The following is a 26,226-nucleotide window of genomic DNA, read 5'->3' as shown; positions in this document are numbered from 1 at the left end:
CACACTTTGTAGAGATTTCAGACCTTCATCGGCAGGCTCCAGGACAGGATGGCGTGGCAGAGGGGCACTGCAGAGGAGAAACAGTTCATGGCAGATGCAAGCATGAGGCAGCAGCCACAAGCAAGTGACAAGCGACAAGCCCTGGCCACAGCTCTTTCTGTCCCTTATACCTTGTCCAGGCTACCCACCCTTAGGGCAGGTAGTACTCACACCCCTGATCCGAGAATCCCACTGTGACTCAGTCCCAGATCTGGTCCTCAATCCCAGAAGCACATCCCTGAGACACGGCCAAAACCGCACCTATCACCTCATGAGGCTTTGGTGGGGACATCTAGAAACAAACCGTAACATTCTCCTTGGCAGACATTTGTTGTAGAAAAAATATTTTAGGGGGCTGAGGATTTAGCTCAGTGGCATAAGCGCCTGCCTTGCAAGCACATGGTTATGAGTTCGATCCCTGGTACCGATTTAAAAAAAAATTTTTTTTTGAAAGGGAAACCAGTCTTTCCTCATTTGTGATGGAAAAGAGATTTTTTTTTCCTAGACTAAAATAAAAAACTATGATAATACAGTTGGAGAGCCAGGGATATAGCTCAGTGGCACAGCATCTGCCTGGCAACATGAGATTATGAGTTCAGTTCCTGGTACAGAAAAAAAGAAAGAAAGAAAAAAAAATACAGTTAGGCTTGGTGACCTAATCCTAGCATCCTGGGAGACTGAGGCAGGAGAATGGAAAGACTGAGCCCAGTCTGGGCAATTTAATGATTTAGCAAATGCTGTCTCAAAAAAAAAAAAAAAAAAAAAAAAAAAAAAAGACAAAAAATAAAAAATCAGCCCAACAAAACAAAACAAAAAACCCCAACCAATTGTTTTATTTCATTGTCTGCAAAACAGCGTAGTGATTCTTAGGGTGAACCAGCACATATTGGGAAAGTGGAAATCTCACAGGATTTAATGTCTAAGATGTGGGCTAAAGTGAAGCTAGGTGCCAGGTCTGAGCCTGACCAAAAACTAGACCAAGTGTAGATTTTACTGGGGGTGATTTTTCTGGATCCTCTGTTTCATCATGTTAGTCCCCTGCTGCAATCATGGAGCGTCCCTTTGTAGAAGCCATAAAACTGCCATGGTTCCGTCCTGTTGTCTTCTCAGAGCTGGGGCTCCTGTGGCCTGCTTGTCCTGCGTGTCCTCAGGTTGTTTCCCGGCCTCCGCAGTGCTCATTCTGTACAAGGCGTCTCTGCAGCTACTCACTGTGACTCCCTGACTGCTAGCGACCCTGGGATTTTATGCTGTGAGCTTTTTACCTGCATTTGCCCTCTGGTACCACATTTCTGGGGATAGCTGCTGTGAAAAGCCAGGAGGGCTGCCTGGCCGGGGCCTCCTTTCAGCCGTGCCATGAGGATTCTCACCATTTGTACCAGCGGGTACTGCAGGGAGTGGGCTGGTGACCTTTCTTACCCTCCGAGGGGAGGCTCTGGCTTCAGAGTAAGTTAACGCAGACTGAGCTTGGATGCTAGAGAGACAAGTCTGTAAACAGGTACTTGCTGTGGACTGTGATAAAATGCTGCTGTCCTCCCCCGAAGGGCAGGTGCCTTTGAAGTGGCCTCAGGATGGAATGGTGTCCTGGAGCCACCTGCCTATGCTCAGATCCCTCTGAATGACCTTGGGTAAAGTATTCAGCCACTAGCGGCTTCAGTTTCCTCATCTGTGAAGTGGAGATCACAATGGTGTTACCTTATTTCTTTATGTAACACTGTATTTTATGTTTATGGTACTGGCAATTGAACTTAGGGGTGCTCTACCATTGAGCTACATCAACCCTTTTTATTTTTATTTTGAGACGGGGTCTCACTAACTTTTGAGCCTCCAACTTAAGATGTGGTCTCAAACTTGTGATCCTCTTGTCTCTGCCTTCTGAATAGCTGGATTACAGGTCTGCACTCCCATGCCCAGCATCTATTGGATTCCTTATAAGGATCAAATGAGACAAGGATGGGGCATGTAGATGTGTTTCCTGAAACAAAATAGGTGTTTGATTAAGGTGATTGCTGTGGTGTCTGTTGTATTTATGTGGATGTAGGCTTGGCTGCATGCCACAGAGACACAAGTAACAGTGGTTTAAACAGGTGAGAGTTCTGACTCTCAGAGGAATGTTAGACTGCTAACATCCAGGTCCTGTCCAGTGGCTCTGATTCCTTTGAGTCTCGGAGCCTTGGCCTGCCTGTGGGAATTGCCCCAGCCTCTGAAATGAATTTTATATGTGCCACTGTATCTCTGCTGCTGTTTTTCCTTCCTTCCTTCCTTCCTTCCTTCCTTCCTTCCTTCCTTCCTCCCTTCCTTCCTTCCCCCCCTCCTTTCTTTTTTCTTTTTTTCTTTCACTCATTCATGTTGTCTTTTTGATACAGGGACTCACTATGCAGTTCAGGCTGGCCTTCAACTTACTTTGTAGTCCAGGCTGGCCTCAAACTTGCAGAGCAGTCCTCCTGCCAAAGTGCTGGGATTACAGGTGTGCACCACCACGTCCAGCTCTGCTCCTTCTCCTTCTCCTTCTCCTCGTTCGTCTTCCTCCTCCCGCTCTTTCTCTTCTCTTCTCTATTCCCTTCTTCCCTCACTTAACTCTCTCTCTTTTTTCCTCCTTCCTTCTTTCTTTTCTGTCTTTTTTTTCCTCTTTCTGTTCTTTCCCCTTTATTTCTTTTTGTAGTGCTGGGGCTGACCCTAAGGCCTTTGCACTGAGCTATATCTCCTCCTTTTTATTTTTTGACAGTCTTGCTGAGTTTCTGAGTTACTTGAGCTGGGCTTGACGTTTTGTTTCTCAGACTCCCAGAGTCCTGGATTAAAGATATGTGCCACCATTCCTGGTGAGCAAAACAATTGCACAAATTTTTTTTGTTAGTGCATGTTTTTGAAACATAGTATTGATTATGTACAGTGTGGGGTCTGATACATATGCATATTGCTCTCAGGTTTACTCCCCAGCCTCCTTCCCCTGACTGCTTTCCTGTGTTTATAGAGCCTCTCTCCCTGTTTCTTTTTTTTTTTTTTGTCTTTTTCGTTTATATCGGTACTGGGGATCAAGCTCACAACTACCTGCTTGCAAGGCAGGCGCTTATGCCGCTGAGCTAAATCCCTGCTTCTTTTTCCTTTTTATCGGTACCAGGGATCGAACTCACGACTGCCTGCTTCCAAGGCAGGCGCTTATGCCACTGAGCTAAATCCCCAGCCCCAAATCCCTGCTTCTTAACATGGCTCTTTATTTTGCTCTTTTAAAAATATTTTATTTATTTTTTACTTTGCTCTTTAAATTATTTGTATTTTGGGTCTCGTGGTTTTTTTTTTTTTTTGAGTCTCTCATATTAAGGTAACTGAAAAAGGGTTTTTAGAAAGTTGTATATGCATAGAAAAAATTCAATTCCTGTCACTCATAGATAACCACTGTTAACCTCTTTATGTATGTCCTTTGGTAAATATCTGTAATATGTATGTTTATGGATATGAATACAAATATAAATATCACAGTTATATTCCCAGACACAGCCAAGGAATTGGTGAAAGTTTATCACACCATCTTCCTACTGTGTAGATTCTGATGAATAGGCTGAAATTCAGTGAGACCTTGCTGTGATCATGGTGTTCTCATTTTTAAAAATTATACTTTGAAATCTTGGCATGGTAGTAAACACCTACAGTTATAGCTATTTGGGAAGCTGAAGCAGGAGGTTCCTTCAGTCCAGGGATTCAAGTCCAGACTGTGGAGAGTAGTGAGACTCACATCTCTAAAAAAAGAATCAAATCCAGCCTGACCTTATTTACTCAGTGGTAGAGTACCATGTGATGTACATAAGGCCCTAGTTTGAGCTCACCTCTTCAAAAAACAAAACATCTCCCAACTAACCTGGGTGTGGTGGCACACACCTGTATTCCCAGCATTCAGGAGGCTGAGGCAGGAAAATCACTGCAAGTTTGAGGCCAGCCTTGGCCACATGGTAAATTCAAGGCCACAGCAAGACTCTGCCCCCCCCCCCCAAAACAAAACTCCTTTTAGCCTGGTATGAAGGCTCGTGCCTATATTCCCAGCACCCAGGAGGCTCAGACAGGAGGATTGTTTTGAGTTGAAGCCAGCCTGGGCTACACAATGAGTTTGAAGCCAGCTACAGGAATACCTTGTCTCGGGGAAAAAAGAAATAGCAAGATGACAAAAACCTTTTGCAATTTAAACTATACTATGGGCATCTTTGCATTTCAGGAAGTATTGGATTGTACAGGGATGCACTGTAATTTATTTAAACCATTTCTCACTGCTGGATAATTGGGTTATCTCCAGTTTATCATTATTATAAACAGTGCTTACAGGGAACAGCTTTGGGTATACATCTTTGCTCATTTGCACGTTCCTAAAAACAATTTTGCGGGTCAGAGGCTCAAGGGAATTCTAAGAAAGATTAATTACCTATTTCAAAAAAATAATTTTTATGTGCATATAGCTCAGTATTTAAAAAACCACAGAAGGGTACAAAGTGAGTAGGAATTCCTTATTTACCCTGACCCACTTCCTCCTATTACAGTACAGGCACTCATGTGCAAAAAATATTCTTTTTAGATTTGCATTTGTAAGACTCTGGGTTCAGCCACAGTGCTGCACGTGTGTGCGTACATGCACACACATGCGCACACACATACACAAATGTGTTCTTTTTAAACTTATTTTGGTGTAATTTCAGACTTCCAGAAAAATGATGAGAAGAGTAGGGTGAAGTCCCATATATGGCCTTCTAGATTTCATTGTATCTGAAGTATTTGAAAGCAGTTTTCAGGCATGATGCCCTTTATCTTTATCTTCCGTGTGTTTCCTAAAACAAGGAAAAAACCTCATATTTAAGCACAGTGGAGTTACTAAAATCAGAGAATTAGCATCAGTACAATTCTCCTACCTAATCTGTGAACCTTATTCAAAGTTTTCCAAATTTTACTGGCGTGTATCACCATGCCCAGCTACCTGATTTAATTTGTGATTATAGTCAGGATGTGGCTGGGCATGGTGGTTCGTGCCTGTAATCCTAGCACTCAGGAGGCTGAGGCAGGAAGATCATTGCAAGTTCAAGGTCAACCTGGGCTACAAAGTGAGTTCAAGACCAATAGTGAGACCCTGTCCCAAAAAGACAAAAAATAAAATAAAACAAACAACAACAGCAACAACCCCCCCCCCCAAAAACAACCAAAAACTCCCAACCAACCAAAAAAATACATCCAGGATGTGTGCTGTCAGCAAGAACATCATGGGTGACACCACTGTTTCTGATGCTGATTTGTTCCATGACTGCTGATGTTACCTTGGAAGACCTAGTAAAAATGGTAGTCCTTATCGGGAACCATCTTTGGGGTTATCTGCCTGTCTATTGATGCCTGGAGTTGTAAGCCAGAGGCCCAACCCCAGGGTCCCCCAAAGGCTAGGTCCTGCTACCTGCCTCCTTGGGAGTCCAGTAAGAGACTTGAGGGACAGTGAAACAAGAAAGGGATTTATTCAAGCAGTGTGGCCACCCTGCTGTCCTATGCCCTGTCTGCCAGATTATCAACAGAGCTCAGTTTATGTAAGGAAAGGACAAAGGGCAGAGGGCAAGAAGAATGCAGTGTTGCTCAAGCTGGTCTGATGGGTCATTACCTCAGGTGTGATTTCACATTCTCTTGGCACCTGGAATTGTTTCTGCTTGCAGGAGGGTAACTGAGATGATTGCTTCTGCCCAGGAGGCAGCAGGTTCTCACAGTCAATCTCTTCTGCTTATGGGGTGGCCACATTCTGGGGCGATCTGCCTGAAAGGCGCTCTCTGTTCCTAGAATCTTTTTTTTTTCTTTTGTCTTTTTGGAGACAGAGTCTCACTATACAGTTCAGGCTGTGCTTAAGCTCCCCTTGTGGCCCAGGCTGGTTTGGAACTCACAATGATCCTCCTGCCTCAGCCTCCCGAGTGTTGAGGTTACAGGTATGCACTACCACGCCCAGATTTGTTCCTATAATTTTGCGATTAATGTAGGTTCTCTTATCTTGGTAGATTCAATCTTGAAGAAGGGCAAGAGAGATTAGAGAAGTTAAGGACTGAGGGACCTTACCTTACCAGTTTTTAGATAGACAACCCTTAAGTGATTAACATCTATGTGCAGGGTTGAGCAGAAATCTGATGCAAAGTTTAAAGTAGTAAAGGAGACACACAAAATGAAGATAAAGATGCCATGCTTTTATCCTGCTGTCAGTTTCCTGTTAAACATCTGTAGGCCTAAGTGAAAAGTCTGTGCATTTTAGAAAAAGCAGCCCCTCACACTACCCACAGCATTCCTTGTTGGTGCCTCATTGTAAAGGCGGCCATTGGCTGGTAAGTATTTTGTGGTGGGGAGATGATGGGAATTTTTATTCCTTTAAAATGTTTTGTGGCCGACAGTGCTGTTTTTGCAGTGGAATCCAGGGCGTTCTAGGCAGCACTCTATCACTGAGCTATGCCTTGGGCTCCTGAAGTGCTGTTTGGAGGACAGAGTGCCACAATGATGTCCAGAGCAACAGCTGGATTGGTAGCACTTTGCAGTTTATGAACTGCGTGGCACAATTGTGTTCTTTGACGATGTGACAACCTTAAGAGTGAGCAAGGCCCAGGGCCATTTGGGATTTCTGCCCTGGATGAATGTAAGAAAACAGAGCATCCAAGACAGGGGAGCGGGGCCTGGATCCCTGTCTGACTCCACAGAACAGATTCTCATTGATGCTCAAAGCAAGTGGTCAGCAGGAGAGATCTGGTCCCCATGAAATGAACCACTTGCTCTTGAAAAGAAAGATTATAACCAAGCAAGCAAATAAATAAAATGTTTCCCGACAGTAAGTGCTAAGAAGAAAATAAACTGGGAGACCTAACAGGGAGTGGCTGGGATGAACTGTGGGGGGCAGTGAGGCAGGATGGTCAAGAAGGGCCTCTTTAAGGAGGTGGCATCGGCTGAGACATGAAGGGTGAGGAGGTGCTGCTCAGCGCAGGGTTTGGGAAAGTTCATGTAACAACAGCAAGTACAAAGGCCCAGAGAGAGGAACAGGCTTGGGATGTTTCCATGCATCAGGGTGGGCAGAGCAGTGGGTTAGATGGTGTATTGGTGAGGGTTCTCTGAAGGAGCAGAACCACTAGGAAACGTATGTATAATTATGCAAGAGGAATTATTAGGTTGGTGGGCAGAAGCGTCCACATTGGCAGTCTGCAGGAGCAGAGGCAGTAGAAGCCTCAGGGCTGGTCTGTGCACTGGGGAGCTGGAGAATCCAGTAGCTGCTCAGTCCAAGGAGGTGGAAGAGACAGGACAAGAGGGATTGAGGGTGTAGCACGGGGCCAAAGTCAAAGGCCTGGAAGCTCCCTGCATTTGAAGGCCAAAGAAACGAAACTGATGTCCAAAGCCAGTGGTGAAGACCTTCCAAAATGGAGGTGTTTCCTTCCTTCCCTTTTCAGGCTCTAAATGTATGTGTTGGTGCCACCCACATCCTAAGTGGGTCCTTCTCCCTCAGTTTGCTGTCAGTCATCCATAGACTCTCTCAGAACTGATTTACCAACCTTGGTAGTTTTCTGTCCACTCAAGTTGACGTATCGTGATGAAAGTGGCAAGTGAACAAAAAAGTGACCTGAGAAGTGGGAGGAAGCCAGTTGGGCTGTGGGGCCTTGTCTTGATTTTCACTTCCATTTACTTACTTACTTACTTACTTACTTACTTATTTATTTAGTGGTAGTGGGGATGGAACCCAGGACCTTGAACATACTAGGCAGGCCTTCTGCCCCTGAGCTGACCCCAGGCCTGGTGTTCCTTTTCAAAGACTCCTGGCTGCCTTGCGTAGAGCAGGCCGCAAGCCAGAGAGGAGGTGATGGCACCTGTCCCAGCAGGAGCTGATGGCAGCTTGGGTGAGAATGGGTGCAGGGGCCAGCTGGAAGAGTTGACAGATTTGAGAGTAGATTAAATGTGAGAATTTGCCTCTTGGCTTGCTCTGGGGCAGCAAGAGACTGGTCCTGTGCACTCTGGGTCTCCTCACCTCTCCACCTACTTCCCACTTAGGTGTGTCAAATGTGTCAACAAATATTCTACGCAAGAGGCCCTGGAGCACCACCTGCAGACAGCCACTCACAACTTCCCCTGCCCGCACTGCCAGAAGGTGGGTCTGCTGCTCTCTTCCCGTGGCTGAACCATTATGCTTGTTATTATTGATTCTTTTTTTTGGGACTCTAGCAGCCTGTCCTAAAGCCACCAAATGTCCAGCAAGTGTTCTAATCACCACTGTGTCAGGCCGTCATCACTTTTTAAAAGTATTTGCGTCAGGTCTGTAGCATGTGGTTGACTGTTACAACAGAAGCTTCTATTCATCTGTATCCCTCCCGGCCAACCCTCTTGCTCCCTTCTAGTCTCCTTTTTATTTATGTGTTGAAGAAACTGGGCCAAAGGTCCTGCGACGTTTGCTGCAGTCTGGGTTTTGCCAATTCCGTCTCCTGATTTGATTACCTTGTTTTCTTATTCTGGTAATTTTTAAACAACCTTACCTAGCAGATTTTCCAGGATAGCCCTTACCTTGGCCTCATTCTAGATACTTCTAATTACATAGCCTAAGCTTGGCTTTGGAATTTAAAGGTATCATGAACTGAGCAAGAGGCATGTACCAGGTGCTGTACTCAGAGATCCCCGGGAGGGAGACAGGCTTGGTAGGAAGTCAGGGACGGGGCTGATGACCAGTGGGGTGGCTGGGTTTGTGCCCTTGGTCACTTCTTTACACCAAATGGATGAATGAATGTTCACGTTGTGCCTAGATGAAAAAGCAATTTTAGCTCCTGTGCTTTCTGATCCCTTTCTATTTTCTTTAGTTCTTTGTCCATTTTTTCATTCATTTCTTTGTCAGGCCTTTGACCCAGGCCTTCCTCAGAGGAGAATGAAAGCCCCTCTGTCCTTTCAGAGCCCTATGTAAGCAAAGAGCACTGTCCTTCAGTGAGTTAAACGCTGATTTAAAATGTGGGGAATTACTCAAAGGCAGAAGGCTCTGTCTAACATGACACTGGGGAGCCAGGGAAGGCTTCCCTAGGCAGCTTGCAGATCCCTGAGTTGGGTCTTGAACAATTTAAGAGTTTGTGAGAATGAGAAAGTCCCCACAAATATAGAAGGACAGCCTGGCAGAAGCTCAGCATGGGAGCCCTAAGGCCGTGAGGGCTGATGTGACCCTGGGTCTTGGTCCCCTGGTGGAAGAAAGGGAGGTGTCTCCACAGGCCTGTGAGCTCCGAGCGGGTCTGGTGAGGCAGACCTGAAGCCATCCTTCTCCTCCAGGTGTTTCCTTGTGAACGTTACCTGCGGCGTCACCTGCCTACCCATGGCAGCGGGAGCAGGTTCAAGTGCCAGGTGTGCAAGAAGTTCTTCCGGCGCGAGTACTACCTCAAACTGCACGCCCATATCCACTCAGGTGAGTGCCGTATGCCCTGCTTCTCCCTCTCCTCGTCCCTTTCAGCCCCCCTCCTGTCCCCTTCCAGCCCTCCCCAACCCCCTAGACTCTCCCCTGTCCCCTGTGCCTTCATTCTCTTCTCCTTCCTGGCCCGATACCTACCTGCTGCACTTTTGAAAAGGCGACGCCACCCTTGCTGGAGCAAAGTGAGCCCTAGAGGCTGGGGGTCCTCAGCCCTGCTCTCCTGTTCTGAGTCCCCAGGTAGATGCCCTGCTCTTAATGCAAAATTCTCGGCCACATCCAGACAAAGCTTCCTTTCCTTGCTTCCCCAGTTGAGATATATTGACGTTTTATTTTCTTTTAATCTTTAAATTTTTTCATTAGTTAAAAAATTTTGGCTGGGGACATGTAGCCCCAGTGCTTGAGTGTTTGTCTGACATGAATAAGGCTCTGAGTTTAATCCCCAGTTCTGCAAAACAAACAAAAACACCAAAACAAAAAAAATAGTTTTTTTATTGAGAAGAATCTAAAGATTAAGAAAGCCTAAGGAGAAAATAAAAATCTATAATAGTACAGAAGTATGTATAGTGAAAATAATCCTCTTCCCCTTAGATGAACAAGCCAATAATTTTTTTTTTGTAACAAAGATGTTGACAGCACCATGCTTTATTTTTTTTAAATTTTATTTTGAACGTAGTAAAATACAACAGAACAAGACAAAATAAAGCCAACTAAGATCATACAGTGAAACTGGTACAGGACTTCACAGCAGGTTACCAGGATAAGAGTAATAGGTATCACAGTATATTTCATTATCTTTACAATAGTTGTTCTTTCAATCACATATATCAAAATAAAATGAAATACAGAACATTATAGAACTTATCAAAACAGAATATTGAATAGAGCAATACCATTAATCAGAATAGAGCAAAACAGTAATAAAAATACTTGCCTTCAAAGAGACGGTAGAAGGAAATCCCCCTTATTTGCTATGGTCAACCTCCCAAGAGATGCTCAGATTTCTGGTTCCCATTGGGGGGACAGGGGCATGGGGGTAGGGGAAGTGGGATGTTTGACTCTAGGCTGTGCACCAGTAGGTTCACTATTGCTTAGCAGGGAGGCAGGCTGGTTGCTTGGTCTCCCAGCTTCGTAAGTTCCAACATGGTGTGGATCTCAGAAGACACTGGTGGTTCTTCCCCTGGAAGGGCCATAGTCTGCCACACTGCAGCCACTTACCAGGGAGGGGAGCTGCTTGCTTGGTTTCCCAGAGTCCTAACTTCCAACATGGCGCGGATCTCAGGAGACACTGTTGGACAAGCCAATAATTTACAGCTTTTTTGAACAAGTCACACACACACACTTGCTAAGTGTGGTAAAGCATGCGTGTAGTTCCAACTGCTCAGGAGGCGGAGCCTGTAGGATTGCAAGTTCAAGGCCAGCATGAGTAATTTAGCAAGACCTTATCTCAAAATAAAATTTTAGAAGAACTGGGGGTGGAGCTGAGTGGTAGAGCTTGCCTAACATGTACAAAACCCTGGATTCAATCCCTAGTACTGAGACAAATTACACATTTTATATTATAGCCTAATATATATATATATATATATATATATATATATATATAGTATATTAAATTTTGCAAAGCAGTAATTTTTATTTTAAAAAGCAAACAAAAGGATAGAAATGATACAGAATTTCAAAAAAGAAAGAAAAGTAGGGAATTAACACTAGTTAATACATTGCACATTGTTATCTCAGAACTAGTTATTCAGGTTACAAAATCGATATGCAAAAGTGATCAAACAGTGACAGCACAAACTGTTCTTTTTGATGAACTAGAGAGATTAGTAGTAATTTTTGTCTGGTTTAAGTTTTTAAAATAATTGCTACCTGGGTATTGGTGGTGTGTACCCATAGTCCTAGCTCTTTGGGAGACTGAGGAGAGAGGAACCCAGGAGATACACCAGTCGGGGCAACATAGTGACACCTGCTTCAAAAACCGAAGACTAGAATCTGCACACATGTACTCTTTTTTTTTTTTTTTTTTTTTGTCTTTTTCATTTTTATCGGTACCAGGGATCCAACTCACGACCACATACTAGCAAGGCAGGCGCTTATGCCACTGAGCTAAATCCCCAGCCCCAAGTACTCTTAATCTTCTTAATGACTGCAGAGCATTCTATTGCAAGGACCAGATTTTCCGTAACCAACTGGTTTTCAATGTACTTTATTCATTCCAGAGGGCAAATAATGGCAGGAAATCAAATCAGCCTGAGAACAATCCTTTCTTCCCAAAGGGCAGGTGTGACCCCACATGAGCTCTGTAAGCACAGCTTTCCAGATCCTGAGGGAATTCTCGGTGACCTGCATCCTGCCTCCCAGGATGGGATGGTGGTGGGAGGGTCTGGGGCAGCACAGATGGCTCTGGATCACACGGCTAGGCTGGAATCTTTGCCACATGGACTGCAATATAGACCTGGGATGAGTCACTTCACTTCTGAGCTGTGAAACGCTTAGCTATGAGATGGGAGATGGAGGTGCTTACCTTGTGGCTTATTGTCAGGCTTTGGTCAAACAGTGAGATCCCCCACCATACTTAGTGGACCCCTGGCTGTATGTCTGTGACCATCACCCACTACTCAGGCCACACCCCAGATTCATGCCGAACCCTGTCCCTCTCATCTGTCAGGGAGGGCTACTCATTCTGCTGGCCCTGTCTGGCCCTCAGTCTGCTCTCCACCTTCCTCCAGAGGGGCCTAAGGTTTTCAGCCAGGCCCACTCCCTGCTCATAACCTCTGATGTTTTCTCATCCGGCTCAATAAAAGCTGGAGGCCTTTCCTTCGGCTGTGTAGGTCCACTCTGTGGGGCTCTGCCTCACTGACCTCACCTGCCTCAGTCTTCCCATCCTCCTCTGTCCGAGGCTCATTGGTCTCTCCACTGTCCCTCAGGCGCCAAAGTGTGATCCTACCTTGGGTCTTTGCCCATGTTCCCTTCAGTCTGGGACCCTCACCAGGCTCCACCTGCCTCGTCCCTGCAGCCTCAGGACTGTCCTATGTTCTCTCAGCAGAGAGGCTTCTCTGACCAGCGTCTCTAGAACAGCCCCCTTGAGGGTTGTGGCAAGAGTCTCTCAGCTACAGGGAGGCTGAGGCAGGAAGATTATTTGAGCCTAATAGTTCAAGGACAGCCTGGGCAACAGAATGAGACCCCATCTCAAAAAAAAAAAAAAAAATTGCCCCCTTTTCTCCTTGGCAAAACAAAGTCAGGAGGAATGAGAGAGGCTGGTTTCCCCCAAATCACCCTCTTTAGGGGGAGGCGCTGGCCCCTTGGTCTCCAAATTGAGACTCCTTTAGGATCTTCACTCTCCCTGCCTGTGTCTCCTGCAGGTGAGAAGCCCTACAAATGCTCAGTGTGTGAGTCTGCATTCAACCGCAAGGACAAACTGAAGAGACACATGCTGATCCATGAGCCCTTCAAGAAGTACAAATGCCCCTTTTCGTGAGTGAGGCTGACGCAGGCGGGCAGAGGGCTGGGTGGGGAATGGGGAACAAGTGATGGGCTCACTCCCTGCCCTGCTTCCGTGCCTAGCTCCCAGGGTGACAAGGGTGTTCCATGGGCCAGGGCTCGTGGGGAGACCAGCAAGAGAGCCCCAGCTTGCCAAGCTCCCCTTGACTGGTGGCTTTGGGTTCCAGGACACACACAGGCTGCAGTAAGGAGTTTAACCGGCCAGACAAGCTGAAGGCTCACATCCTGTCCCACTCTGGTAAGGGGTCTGGGGTCTTGTGGGTGTCTGGCTCAGGGTCCCTGGGATAGACACGCTGAGAGGAGGAGGCACAGACATGTCCCCCGAAGCTTACTGTTCTGCCAATGGGCTCATATTGCTGTGGGCTGGGAGCCAGGCTGTGTTTAGGACCTTACACTGTGTAGAAAGGCCCACAGTCTGAGGGGGACACAAGAGACAGCAGAATCCCTGGTGCCCAGTGGTTAGGGGCTGCGAATCAGGCATGATCTGAGATGTGGCTGGGAGGTCCCCCGTACTTAGTTTTGAACAGGGTTTTCAGGCTGGGCTCCCCTGACGCTTTGGGCCGAATCGGGGTTGGGGGAGTTGGATGTTTGCCAGCTTCCTAGCTTCTACACACTAGACACCAGTGGCATCCCTTCTACAGCACAACAACCACATATGTCTCCAGGTGTTGTCCAAAGTCCCCTGGGGAGTAGTCACCCCTGTTGGAGAACCAGGGATTTGCAGAAGGACTCAGTGGCTACAGAAAGCTTGAAAACCAGGAGAATAGATTAGGGGTGTGGAGACAGAGCGTGGCTTTGAGCCTTGACACTGACCTTTCCTGCTCGGTAGCCTCAGGCATATTCACTGAGTGTGTGACCCTTAAGTCGCAACCACATGTCAGGCAGTAGCCGTGCCATGGGGCATCAGATAACAGAACCCTATGCTGCGCTCCTGTGGAAGCTGAGCATTTAGAGGGGGACACTGAAAATAAACAAGGACTCAGAGACATTGAGTGCAGGGATGGAGAGAAACAGACGTGGCAGGGAAGGAAGAGTGTGGGGGTCGGGGGAGGTCCCAGGGGGGTCCCAGAGGAGCTGAATGCTATGGGACGAGCCAGCAAATAGCTTTGCAAAGAGAGGGAGCCTTGTGCAGGGAGACAGTGGGGTGTCTGAGACCAGGAAAGACAGTGAGCACAGGGAGCAGAACAGGAGGGGGCAGGACTGAGGGGTGAGGGGATGGTCATTCAGCACCTCCTCTGTAGGAAACTTGCGTAAGCAGCGCGGAGTTTGGAGCAGTGAATATCATGCTCGTTTGTGTGTTTGACAAAGACATCCCTTGCTCTTTATCGGTAATGTGGCAGGTGGCCCAGAGGAAGTGGCTGCCTCTGATCCTCTGGGTGAGAGATGATGGGGCTTGCAATGTTTGTCAAGGCTCAGGGATTGAGTGGGCTGCTGCAGTCAGAGGAAGCAGCAAGCGCAGCGGCCCAGAGGCAGGAGTCGGCTCAGTGCATTGTGAAGAGTGTGCGGCTCAGAGAAGGTAGGAGGTGCGAGTAGAGGGAGCAGGGCCAGATGGCGCAGGTAGGAAGGACTGCACTCTGCATTTGGAGAGGTGCCTTTGTGGGGTTGGGTCTCAGAGGGAGGGTCCAGTGCTCTTTGCTGACGTGTCCTTGTCCCCAGGCATGAAGCTCCACAAGTGTGCACTGTGCAGCAAGTCCTTCAGCCGCCGCGCCCACCTGGCTGAGCACCAGCGTGCCCACACGGGCAACTACAAGTTCCGCTGCGCAGGCTGTGCCAAGGGCTTTTCCCGCCACAAATACCTCAAGGATCACCGCTGCCGCCTTGGCCCCCAGAAGGACAAAGACCTGCAGACCCGGCGGCCCCCCCGGAGGCGGGCAGCTCCCCGCAATGGTGGCAGCAGTGGTGGGCACAAGGCCGTGACCTCCTTGCCCGACCAACTAGGGCTGGAGGAGTTGAAGGATGCAGGGGCTGGGCCCGTGCCGGAGGTCACCTCAGGCAAGCCACCCTTCTCGGAGCCCGATGCTGTGCTGTCCATTGTTGTAGGTGGCACAGTGAGTGGTGACCCCGAGCTGGTGATGCCTGGGCATGCTGAGGCCCTGGGCTCCAATCTGGCACTGGCTGAGCTGCAGGCTGGGGCCGAGGGCCCATGTGCCATGCTTGCAGTGCCAGTTTACATCCAGGCCTCTGAGTGAGGCAGACTCGGCTTATAGAGTTTGCTTCCCGAGCACCCGATGCTCATGCTTGGATCTGGCTCCTAGGGCCAGCCAGGAGTCCTGACCAATGGCAGAATTTTTCTGGAATACTATTCCTAAGCCCTGAACCATGGCCGCCCTTCTGTGTCCCTGTTCTGCTGGGAGATTCCACAGCATCCTGGGATTGGGACAGGGCCGCTGGCAGCCCCTGGACAGCAACGGCAAGAGAGATGGCTGGAGCCTGAATAGCCCAAGAGAGAAGACAGGATGGTCTCAGCCACCTTTCCTCCAGGCAGCCCAGATGGCCTCCAGGCAAGCTGCTCTTCAGGAGGCTGGATGTGTTCGGAGTCCTCATCTGTTTGGGTCCCCCACAGCCTCCACAGACAACTCTTCAAGGTTGGCATTTAGGAGGCACTCAAGAGACGTGGTTAGAGCACATCTAGGAGCCAGATCTGGTTCAAATCTGAGTTACCATGCACTTGCTGTATCACCCTGGGCAAATCACACCTCTCTGAGCCCTGTGTTCCTCTCGTCTGTACAGTGGGGCTTACAGCTGCACTATTTCCAAGGTTTGTCTTGGGGATGTAGTATGATGAAATGTGCAAAGGACTTGGCAAGTGTTCAATAAATGTTTTTATCACTGTGTGTCCCAATGGCTCTGGCCCCAGCCCTGGCAGTTTCTCTCTTATGCCCCAGGTGGCAGCACTCCTCTCTGAAGCATGAAGAGCTGAGGCTATGGCTCTGGAGACTCATATAAAGGAGCAGGTGCTCCGGGACAGTGATTGCAGGATTTGTATGAATACCTTGGGAAGGAGGTTTGTACTTGTGTGTGAAAATTCAGGATCCTAGTGAACCCCAGGTCTCCAGATTTAGAACCTCTGATAGGAGTCAGAAGTGCATCTGAATGGGCCTCTATGTGCTCCAGCTTCCAGCCCCTTTTCGGGCTATGGCAGAGAGGAGCAGAGCAGGCTGGGAGGGAAGCAGGAAGGTGAAAAGACCTCTCCAGGCCGTGCTGCTTCTGATATAGGGCAGGAAATCAATGCTCAGAGAAGGGCCAGGGCAAGTACAGCAGAGCTGCTTGACTCCTCATGACCGAGGTTCTTTGAGGGCTGTCCTGTCTGTTAGACCCTGTGCTGGGACTCACTGCCCGCACCCTGTGGGTGGGAGGAACAAGGCTGGAGAGAGCGAGAACTGTGAGTGTCCTCTTCTGCAGAAAGACCAAGGAGGGATTGGGCTGGAGGGCAGGAGAACTCTCAGAAGGGACAGTGTTTGAACTGGGCTTTGACACATGGGTGTGTAGGGGGTGGCAGCCCAGAAAGCAGGTTGTGAGCCAGCACCACAGGATTGACCTAGCAAATGGTTCAGGGCCTTGAGTTGTGACTTCAACATCACCTTAGAGATTTCGCCAGAGCTGTAAGACAAGAAAAAGAAATACAATAATACTTTGGTTCATGAAGACTTGTTTGCAAACAATCCAGTTCACAAACAAAAGCACTCTGCAGAATTTTGCTTCTGTTTGCAAACTCCACATCAGGTGATAAACAATGACCAAGTTCATCTTCCCCACACAAACACAGACACAGCTAAAACAAGACCATTTTGCCCAAAACCCAGGGCTTTTAACTCCTGTTGAAAACTTCCTCATCTACAGAGTGGGACAGCAGGTGGAGCCGAGCTCGTCAGCCTGTCTTGATGGGCACACACATTGCTGATGGCTGTGGTCCTTGCTCTTCCTTGCAGTCTCCCTGCTGCTGCAGCTGAATGTCACTTGCTATTTTCTGTACTGCAGAGAAGTGCTGAAGTTTCTTTGTCTCTTAAAAGTGGGAAAACGCGATGGCTAGAGAGACCACTTGAGTGTTGATGTTCTTTGCTCCTTTTGTGCATCCATCTTGCTGTCTGGACTCCGAGTGCATGGCTTAAGGGACCCTGTGTGCCTGCTTCCTTCCTCCCTCCCACCAGCTCGATAGTAGCTCGTTTCGGTTTCTTCAGCAGTGCACGTGAAGGGATGAGCCATGGCTAACCTGACCAAGTGGCTGTTAGCACCAGGTTCACTGCTCTGTGCCTTATTTACATGCTGCTGGTCTTGGTTACTTTTCTCTCACTGCTGAGTTAAAATATCTGACACTCAAAATGAAGGAAGGAAAGGTTTACTTAGCTTACAGTGTGTAGAGGTTTCAGTCCATCACACTCAGCTGGCTCCAATGCAAGGTTGTGTGGTTGAGGACAACTGTTCATGGATGCAGCAGATATCAAAAGCAGCAAGAGCAAAAGGGCAAAAAGGGTACAGCATGCCACTTTTCCTTCCTTTTGTTGTATGCAGGTTATCTGCCCTAGGGTGGGTACAGCACTCACACTGCCAATCCCAGCACTAGACCATGAACTAATTACAAACTCTAGATTCAGCCACCTTCATGACTGCATGAGGCTTTGGGGGACATCCAGACACAAACCATAACACCACTGAATTCTCAAGCTGGCCTGCCCCCCTCAAAGTCAACTCTGTCACTACCTTGTTACAGATGAGGAGAAGGCCCTGCAAAAGGCAATAACCTGCCCAACGACTCAGTAGCCAGAATGTATGGGGCTGAGCTGGAAACCCAGGACTGACTGACTCAGGTTCATGCCTTATTCTCTCTCTCTCTCTCTCTTTTTTTAATACTGGGAATTGAGCCCAGGACCTTCCCACTGGGACAGAGTTTGTCACTAAGTTACCCAGGCTAAATTTGGACTCCTGATCCTCCTGTCTCAGAGTTGCAGATCTTCCTGTTGCAGAGTACTGGGATTCTAGGCATGCTCCGCATGCCTGGCTTCATGCCTTGCTTTTTCCTCTGTATGGCTCTCACAGGCTCCTGTGGGCAGGGGTTTTACTTGGAAACACTTCTCAGCCTTCAGCTCCTGCTATTTCCTCCTCAGCCACTACCGTGCTGGTCCAAGGTGCCAGCCTCATACGGACTTTCTAGTCTCCTTGCTTTCTCTCTTTCCCTATCATAATCTAGTCTCTGGATAACAATCCAGGGGGATTTTCTAGATCTGAGAACATGAATCTAGATATAGAATCAGATTTTACTACTTTCCTGTTTAAACTCTCCAGCAGCTTCAGATCTCTTTTATAAGGAAACCCAGTGTTCCCCTGTAGATTTCAAGGTTCTACGTGATGTGACCTCTACTGACTCTTCAACCTTGTTTCCCATTACTCTTTCCTTCCCTCCCTCCACTCTAACCACGCCTTCCTTCCTGCTCCTCCTCCATCACATTAGCTAAGTCTTGCCTCATGACCTTCCAAGTTGGTATTCCCTTTCTGGAGGATGTTCTTCCCTCAGATTTCCATACAGCAAGCTCTCTCCTCTTTTCAGTCATACAAAGTCATTTCTTTATAGTGGCATTTCTTGGTCAACCTGCCTAAAATAGTCCTCAGCTCATAATTCCCTACAGCCTTCCCCTGTTTCGTTTGACATTCCATCAGGCACCCTTATCCATTATCATCTATTATCCTCATTGGAGACAAAAGAGTCCACAAAGGCAGAAAGACAGGTTGCCTCCAAGTGCCTAGAACTGCCTAGGAGTTGAAACGGTATTTGTCAGATGAATGAACAGCACTTAGAGAGAACCAGGCACATATCACCCGTCTTCTCCTCTCACCCCAGGGAGACCATGGGTGCAGGAAGAATCTGCCATGTAGGCTGAGACAGCTGACCAGAGTCGTGAGCAGGAATGTCTGATGTGGACATGTCTTTTTTTTGTCTGCAGGTGGAGCACAGGCTATCTGGGTCAAAGGACTGAGGCAATGGCTTAGAAGTCTCCATTGACGGAGCAGGTGCCTCTGAAGACCAGTAAAACCTGTTGGACCAGTTTTGCCTTCCTTGGAAGAAAGAGTAGAGGTGGCAGCTGTAGCTGCCAGAAGTGACCTCATGGCTCTCAGCCTGGAGGGCCATGGCCAGGGAGGTCAGCAGAGTGCATCTCCAGATGCTCAATATACACTCAGAAATGGAACCTGGAGACTGGAGACAGGTGACCAAGGCCTCCTGCAGAGCCTTGGTTTCTTTGTAGAATCACAGAGAATGAATTGGAGCCCAGAAAGCAAAAGAGTCTCCATCCAAGATCTCACTAAAGCGAGGCTGCCTCAATCCTTTCATTAGTTCACTTAGCAGCTATTTATTGAGCCCCTACTATGTGCGAGGCATAGTTCTAGGCATTGAAGATGCAGGGTAAACAAACAGTGATCTATGGCAATTCCTTGTGGAGGAGGTGGAAGATAAACAACCAACAAATAATAAGTAACAAATAAGTTATATAATATGCTAGAGGGTGAGGAGTGTCATAGGAAAGGAAAATCTAAGGAAAGGAGAGAGAACAGGAGAGGTGTGGGAGGTGTGGGAGAGGGCTGGAGTGAGGAGGAAAGAGAGCCAGTGTGGCTGAGGGGGGTGTGGGAAAGGAGGAGGACAGGGTGTCCTGGGAGAACCATGAGACATCAATGAGGGACACTTAAAGAACTTTCAGTTTTGCTCTAAGGGACATGGAGGGCCATCGAGGGCTGGGAGCAGTGCAGCGGCTGAGTCTGACATATCTTTAGTACTGGGAATAGAACTCACAACCTTGCATTTGGTAGGCAGCCGCATATGCAGCTGAGCTATATCCCTGGCCCTGACGTTTCTTTAAAGGAGACTCCTCTGGTTGCCATGCAGAGAATGGAAGGGCACAGGGGTGGCTTGGAAGACGGGAAGGCCCACAGCAGAGTGTACTAGGCAGCTCTTGCTGCAGTAACAAATGACCAGAAACACAGTGACTTGTAACAACCAGTCCTTGTCTGACAGTTATGGAAGTCAGAGGCTGACATATTTGCTGCTCACTGGACTCAAATTGGGTGGTCAGCGTGGCCAGTCCCTTCCGGAGGCTCTAGGGGAGGGACACTGTTGCACTGCTTTTCCAGATTCTAGAAACTGCCTGCATTCCTTGGCTCGTGGCCTTTCTCTCTCTCTTCAAAGCTGGAAGGGCAGCTTGCAGTCTCTCCGGTTCTGCCCTTGCTGCCGTCTTGAGCTACACTGCAACCAGCTGGGGGAGCCAGAGTGCCTCCTCTGTGTCAGTCCTGCAGATGCTCTGGAGGGGCACACGCTGGGAGAGGATGTGGGTGTCTTTGCCCACCTCTGGAGACCTCGGTAACGGTCCAGGCAAGAGGCAATGGGGACCCGGACCAGCAAGACAGCGGTGAAGATGGTGATAGATAGTGCAGTACTCTCAGGGTTTAACCAACAGGATATTCTAAGGGGGCGCGTGTGGGCCTTTCCTTCCTCAGAAAGGGAAATGTCCACCTTGGACCTCGGGGGAGGAAGTGGGTGTCTGGGGAAGAAGACTCAGGAAGCCACAAATCATTTACGAGAGCCTCGAGAGTGCAGGGCCTGCCGCTGGGTCTGTACACAGTCAGGTGACTAGGCACGGAGTAGGCACGGTGTGCCACATTAGCTCAAGTGCAGGAGCCCTTGAGCCCACAATCTCCCTCCACCCTTGCTCACCCCTCTCGGGTGTCTGCCGGGTTGGGTCTGTCCAGCCCCATTGCTGGCTTTGCCCTATTCCCCAGGGAGATCACATCTGTGCCTAGGTCCCCTGCACTTCCTTCATTTATGTCTGAATGTGCGTTTCTCTCTGTGTTCTCCTACATTTAAATATAGGCAGGATGGGATAGTGGCTAAGCTGGTTGCCTGTACGGAAAGAACCTACGCGCTGCCCACCTTCCCTCTCCATAAGCTGTGTGACCTCAGACAAACAGTTCACGCTCTCTGTTTCTCCATTATCTAATACATAAAATGGAAATGAGAATAATGCCCACTTCATGCAGTTGTTGTGTGGGTTAAATCAGATTATTCATGTAAAATGGTCAGTTTCATAGCTGAACTGGCAGAAAGTGTTCAATAAAGACTTTCTATTAGTTTCTCAGGGTTCAAGTGGTAGCCACACCACTGAATAATGATGTGATCTTGGGCGAGCTATTCAGCCGCTCTAAGCTTCTGCTCTAATCTCTCCCTGTCTTCCAGGGCTGTAGTCGGGTAACCGACTGGATTTTATTTTGTTTTTCCTTTTTCAGTCCCCAGGCCTGAACCCAGGGTTTTATGAATGCCAGGCACACACTCTCCGCTCAGCTACACTCCTGGCCTAAATGAGGAATTCTGTGTTAGCTGCCTGACTCAGAATGGGAGCGCCGTAGATGTTAATGATTAATTTTTTACTTTATTTGTTTAGTAAATATTTATTGGGTTCATATTCTGGGCCAACCCTTATCTGTGTGCTCACTGAATGTCAGAATGGTGGTGGAGAAGACAATGCTTTTTATTTCAAGTACAGGGAAACTAAAGCAGGTCAAAGCACATGGCAGGATGCCACAGCCTCAGTTCTAATTTTCTTTTTTCTGGTGCTGGGGATTGAAGCCAAAGCTTCACATGTAATAAGCCTGGACTCTGCTACTGACCATCAGAGTCTTTTTCCCCCCCAGTTCTCATTTGGATCTTTGTGGGGGTATCAGAGCATGTTCTTTTACACACACGTTTTAAAAAATTGAGATAAAATTTACCATTTTAAAGCATATAGTCAGAGGGCCAGGGCTATAGTTCAGTAGCATACTGCCTGTCTGGCAAGTGCAAGGTCTTGAGTTCAGTCCCCGGTGCCAGCTACATAGTGAGTTCAAATCTAGCCTGGACTACATAGCAAGAGCCTGTCTGAAAAAAAAAAAAAGAAAGAAAGAAAAGAGTGTCCACTTCTTTTTTTCAGAACTGGGGATTGAGCCCAGGGCCTTCACACTGAGGTACATCCTCTGTCCTTTTTTTAACTTTTAAATTTTGAGATGGGGATTGCTGAGTCACTAAGTTGTGTGGGCTTGAATCTACAGTCTTTCTGCCTCAGCTTCCTACAGTGTTGGGTTTATAAGCATGAACTATCCTACCTAGCTCAATTGTGTTTTAATTGGGTTGTCTGTCTTCTTGCTATTAAATTATAAGATTTGAAAATATATTCTGAAGGAATATATATATATATATACACATATACTCTGAAGGCTGGGAATACACCTCCGGGGGAGGCTCTGGGCTAGAATGTGTGAAGTTCCAGGTTCACTTGCCAGCATCTGCGAAACACACACACACACACACACACACACACACACACACACTTAATATTATCCCTTGAAAAAATGCAGAGGGCTGGGAGTGGTGGTTCATGCCTGTAATCCCAGCCCTTGGGAGGCCAAGGCAGGAGGAATGCTGAGTTGGAGACCAGTCTGGCTACAAAGTGAGTTCAAGGCCAGCCTGAACTGCACAGTGAGACTCTGAAAGATATAGGTGTAGAGGGTAGGGATTTGGCTCAGGGGCACAGCACCTCCCTGGGAAGTGCAAGGTTGTGAGTTTGATCCGTGGTATCAAAAAGGAAGAGGTATGAAGGTTGTGAGTTACTACTCTTGGTAACCAACCAACCAACCAACCAACAAACAAACAAACAAAAAACAGAATTTGCAAACTTTTTCCCTCCCCTTCTGTGGTCTTTTCATTTTCTTGATAATTTTTTTTAAGACATCTCACTATGTAGTTCACGTTGGCCTTGAACTCCCAGAAATCCTCCTGCCTCAGTCTCCTGGGTGCTAGGATTACAGGTGTGCACTACCACACTTGGCTTTTTTTTTTTGTATCATGGTTCAAACTCACAACCTTGTGCTTTCCAGGTAGGTGCTTATGCTGCTGAGGTAAATCCCCAGCCCTGCTTTTGTTTTTTAAGAGATAGTTATACAGAGTTGTCCAGGTCAAAGGGCAAGTCCTCCTGCTTCCACTTCCCGAATACCTGGAATTATTAAGTGTGTGCCGTTGTAGTTGGCTTTCTAGTATATTTTGAAATCAGAAAATGTGGGTCCCTCAACTTTTCTTTGTGAACATTGTTTTGATTATTAAGAGCCTCTTGAATTCCACATGAATTTTGGGATCAATGTGTCTGATTTTATGAAAAAAAAAAGGACATCTCAGAATTTGACGAGGGTGCTGGGTGTGGTGGTGCACACCTGTAGTGCCAGCACTTGGGGGACTCTGGCAGGAAGATAGCTGGAGTTGGATCCCAGTCTGCATTGCATAGTGAGTTCAAGGCAAGCCTGACCTACATAGCAAGACGCTGTCTCAAAAACAAGTAAACAAAGAATTTGATAAGTTTCACTGAGGTTATAGATCAATTAGAAAAGTTTTGTTCTCTCAACATTATTAGATTCTCCAATCCCTGAACATAGGATGGCTTTCTATTTATTTAGGTCTTACTTAATTTCTTTCAACAATAATTTGTAATTTTCAGAGCGTAAGATTTCCATTATCTCGGTTAAATTTATTCCTAAGTAGTTTTTTCTTTCTTTTTCCACATGCAATACAAACACTTTAAAACTTGCAGTTTAGAGGCTGGGGATTTAGCTCAGTGGCATAAGCGCCTGCCTTACAAGCAGGCAGTCGTGAGTTCGATCCCTGGTACCAATAAAAAAGAAAAAGACAAAAAAACAAACAAACAAAAAAACTTGCAGTTTATCCTGTGGGCCTTATATATTTTTTTCTGTTTGACTATTTTTTTTTTTTTGAGTCAAGGTCTCACTATGCTGTCTTGAACTTGCATCCTTGAACTCGTGGTGATCCTCCTACCTCAGCCTTCTGAGTGCTGGGATTACAGGCATGTGCCATCACACCTGGCTTGATGGTATTGTAAATGGGAGTGTTTTCTTTGTTTTAAGGATATATCTCAGCAGTGCCTACTTTGCAAATGTGAGGTCCTGAGTTTGATTTCAGATACCCAAAAAAAGAAAACAAAAGGGAAGATTTTCTTAATATTTTTAGATTATTAATTACTAATATAAAGAAATATAATAGACTTTTTTGTGTGTTGATCATGTACTATCTCCCAGCTTTCTTGAGCTTATTTTTAGCTTTAATAACCTTTTGTGATTTTTCATAGTTTTCTACATATCAAATCATATCACCTTTAAATAGAAATAGTTTTACTGCTTTTTTTCTGAGTACTTTTTTTGGGGGGCTAGTTGTGGCGGCAAGAACTTTTTTTTTTTTTTTTTTTTTTTTTGGTTTTTTTGATATAGGCTCTTACTGTACAGTTCAGGCTGGCCTTGAGCTTACATTGTAATCTAGGCTGGTAAATTCTTGGTGATCCTCCCACCTTAGTCTCCTGTGTTCTGAGACTGCAGAAGTGTGCCGCCATCCCTGGCTTTAAGAACTTTTATTATTTTTAAAAATTATTTATTTATTGTTTTTTTTGAGACAAGGTTTCGCTATGCAGTTCAGGCTGGACTTGAACTCACTATATAGCCCAGTGTTGTGGCTTGTGTCTAAATGTCTTCCCAAAGCCTTATGTGGTCACAGAGTTTTTTCAGAGGTAGCTGAATCTAGAGTGTGTGATTGGTTCATAGTACAATGCTGACATTGCTGAATAATCCACTGATTGGATTGGCACCATCCTAATCCCAGGAGACTGAATACAATACAAGGCACAGAAAAAGGCTCGTCTCATTCTCTTCCTTGTTGCTTCTGCTGTCTTCTGCTCCATGAACTGTTGCCCCTCTGCCATTTACCACTCTGCCTTGGAATCAACCAATTATAGACTGAAATTGCTACAAACTGTGAGCTAAATAAACCTTCCATCTTTAACTTTGGGTCTTGAGTATTTTATCTCAGCAACAAGAAAAGTAACTAAGTTGCAGGCTAGCCTGCAACTCTTGGAGATCCTCCTGTCTCAGCCTTCCAAATGCTGGCATTACAGGTTTGTACCACTAAACCTGGCTAAGAACTTTTAATATAAGGCTTTATAAAAGTGATGACACTTGGCACCCTTGTCCTGTCAGGCATCCTCCTGGTCTTAGGAGGAAAACTGTCACCTATCACTATTTTTTATTTTTATTTTTTTGAGACAGAGTCTCGCTATGTAGTTCAGGCTGGTCCTGCCTATGTAGTCCAAACTGACCTTGAACTCCCAGCAATTCTCCTGCCTCAGCCTCCTCAGTGCAAGGATTACCATCACCATGCCTGGTCAGTCTTTCACTCTTTTTTAAAATTGCTTTTTTAATTTTAAAAAGAATAAAATTGAACAAAATAAAACAGAATAAAACCAAACCAAACCAAACAGTGAAAATGACACAGGACTTCAAAGTAAGATATTAAGAAATTAACAATGGCTACCATAATGCCTCTTGTTATCTTCAAAATAGCTGTCCAGACCATCAGACATGGGCATGTAAAATAAACAAAACAGTACAGAACTATGTTGCTTTTTTATTTCAGTTGTTATCTTTTCAGAAATTTCAGGTGTGTGACTTCTAATCTCCATGGTGTTTCCTGCACTTGTTCTCTGTGGGCTGGAGGCCTGAGATTGAATTTTGCTCCTTTGTCTTAACATTTTCTCTGAATCAGTCTGTCACTGCAACTTGGGTGCTTCCTGCATTGGCTGTCAATCCCTTGGTGTAGGGGATTAGACTAGGCACCTGGGTTTCTCTGATCCAGAGTTCCTACAGTGGTGAAGAGGTACAGGGCGGTGGTTCACCGATGCTCTCCTAAAGGTGGTGGGGCTTCAGGGCATGGCTTCTTCTTATTAAGTTCGTTTGTTCACAGCTTTGGTTCAGCTCTGATATTTCTTTGCTGATTTTCTGTCTAGTTGATCTTTCTCTCTGTGACAATGGGACACAGGTCTCCTGTTACAATTACGTTATTGCTCGTTTGATTTTCCATGTCTACCAATAACTGTCATATATTTGGGTGCTCCTGTATCAGATGCATATATATTTATGATTGTTATGGCATTTGTGTTGTCTTCAACTTTTCTCACTAACTCCAGTCAATTTTGTGCTAATCTTCTCTGCTTTGTCTTGTATCTGTTGGATTGATTTTTCATGGTCTCCTGCTATTTTTAAGCTATCTTTCTTTTCACAATCACTAGCTGCAATTCTGGCTTCAAAGATCTGAAATTCTATCGTTTCCTTCATTCAATCTGTTGCATATATTTTCAATGGAGGTTTTAATCTCTTGGATCTCTTTTTGGACCTGTTTCATGGATTCATAGGATTTCTCTCCTATGTTGGACATTTTTTGT

At 46.5% G+C, this 26,226-nt stretch overlaps 1 protein-coding gene across 4 annotated transcripts in view; it reads left to right on the top strand.

The window, feature by feature from the left end:
* The window catches only part of Znf341 (zinc finger protein 341), a 43,092-nt gene extending 27,307 nt beyond the window's left edge, over positions 1-15,785 (top strand). For all 4 annotated transcript variants that reach the window (XM_023564190.2, XM_063248502.1, XM_013150243.3 and 1 more), the window contains 5 exons: positions 8,056-8,152; positions 9,307-9,439; positions 12,805-12,916; positions 13,111-13,181; positions 14,600-15,785. In XM_023564190.2, the coding sequence (XP_023419958.2) occupies positions 8,056-8,152; positions 9,307-9,439; positions 12,805-12,916; positions 13,111-13,181; positions 14,600-15,132 (946 nt within the window). In that variant the 3' untranslated portion in view covers positions 15,133-15,785. The remainder of the gene's footprint in view (positions 1-8,055; positions 8,153-9,306; positions 9,440-12,804; positions 12,917-13,110; positions 13,182-14,599) is intronic.
* Positions 15,786-26,226: the final 10,441 nt, after the last annotated feature.

Source organism: Cavia porcellus, unplaced genomic scaffold (genome assembly GCF_034190915.1).
Source record: "Cavia porcellus strain 051 isolate PalLab524CR breed Dunkin Hartley unplaced genomic scaffold, mCavPor4.1 scaffold_5, whole genome shotgun sequence".
NCBI lineage: Eukaryota > Metazoa > Chordata > Mammalia > Rodentia > Caviidae > Cavia > Cavia porcellus.
The sequence above is the reverse complement of the archived record's forward strand: the minus strand, read 5'-3'. Positions and strand labels throughout refer to the sequence as shown.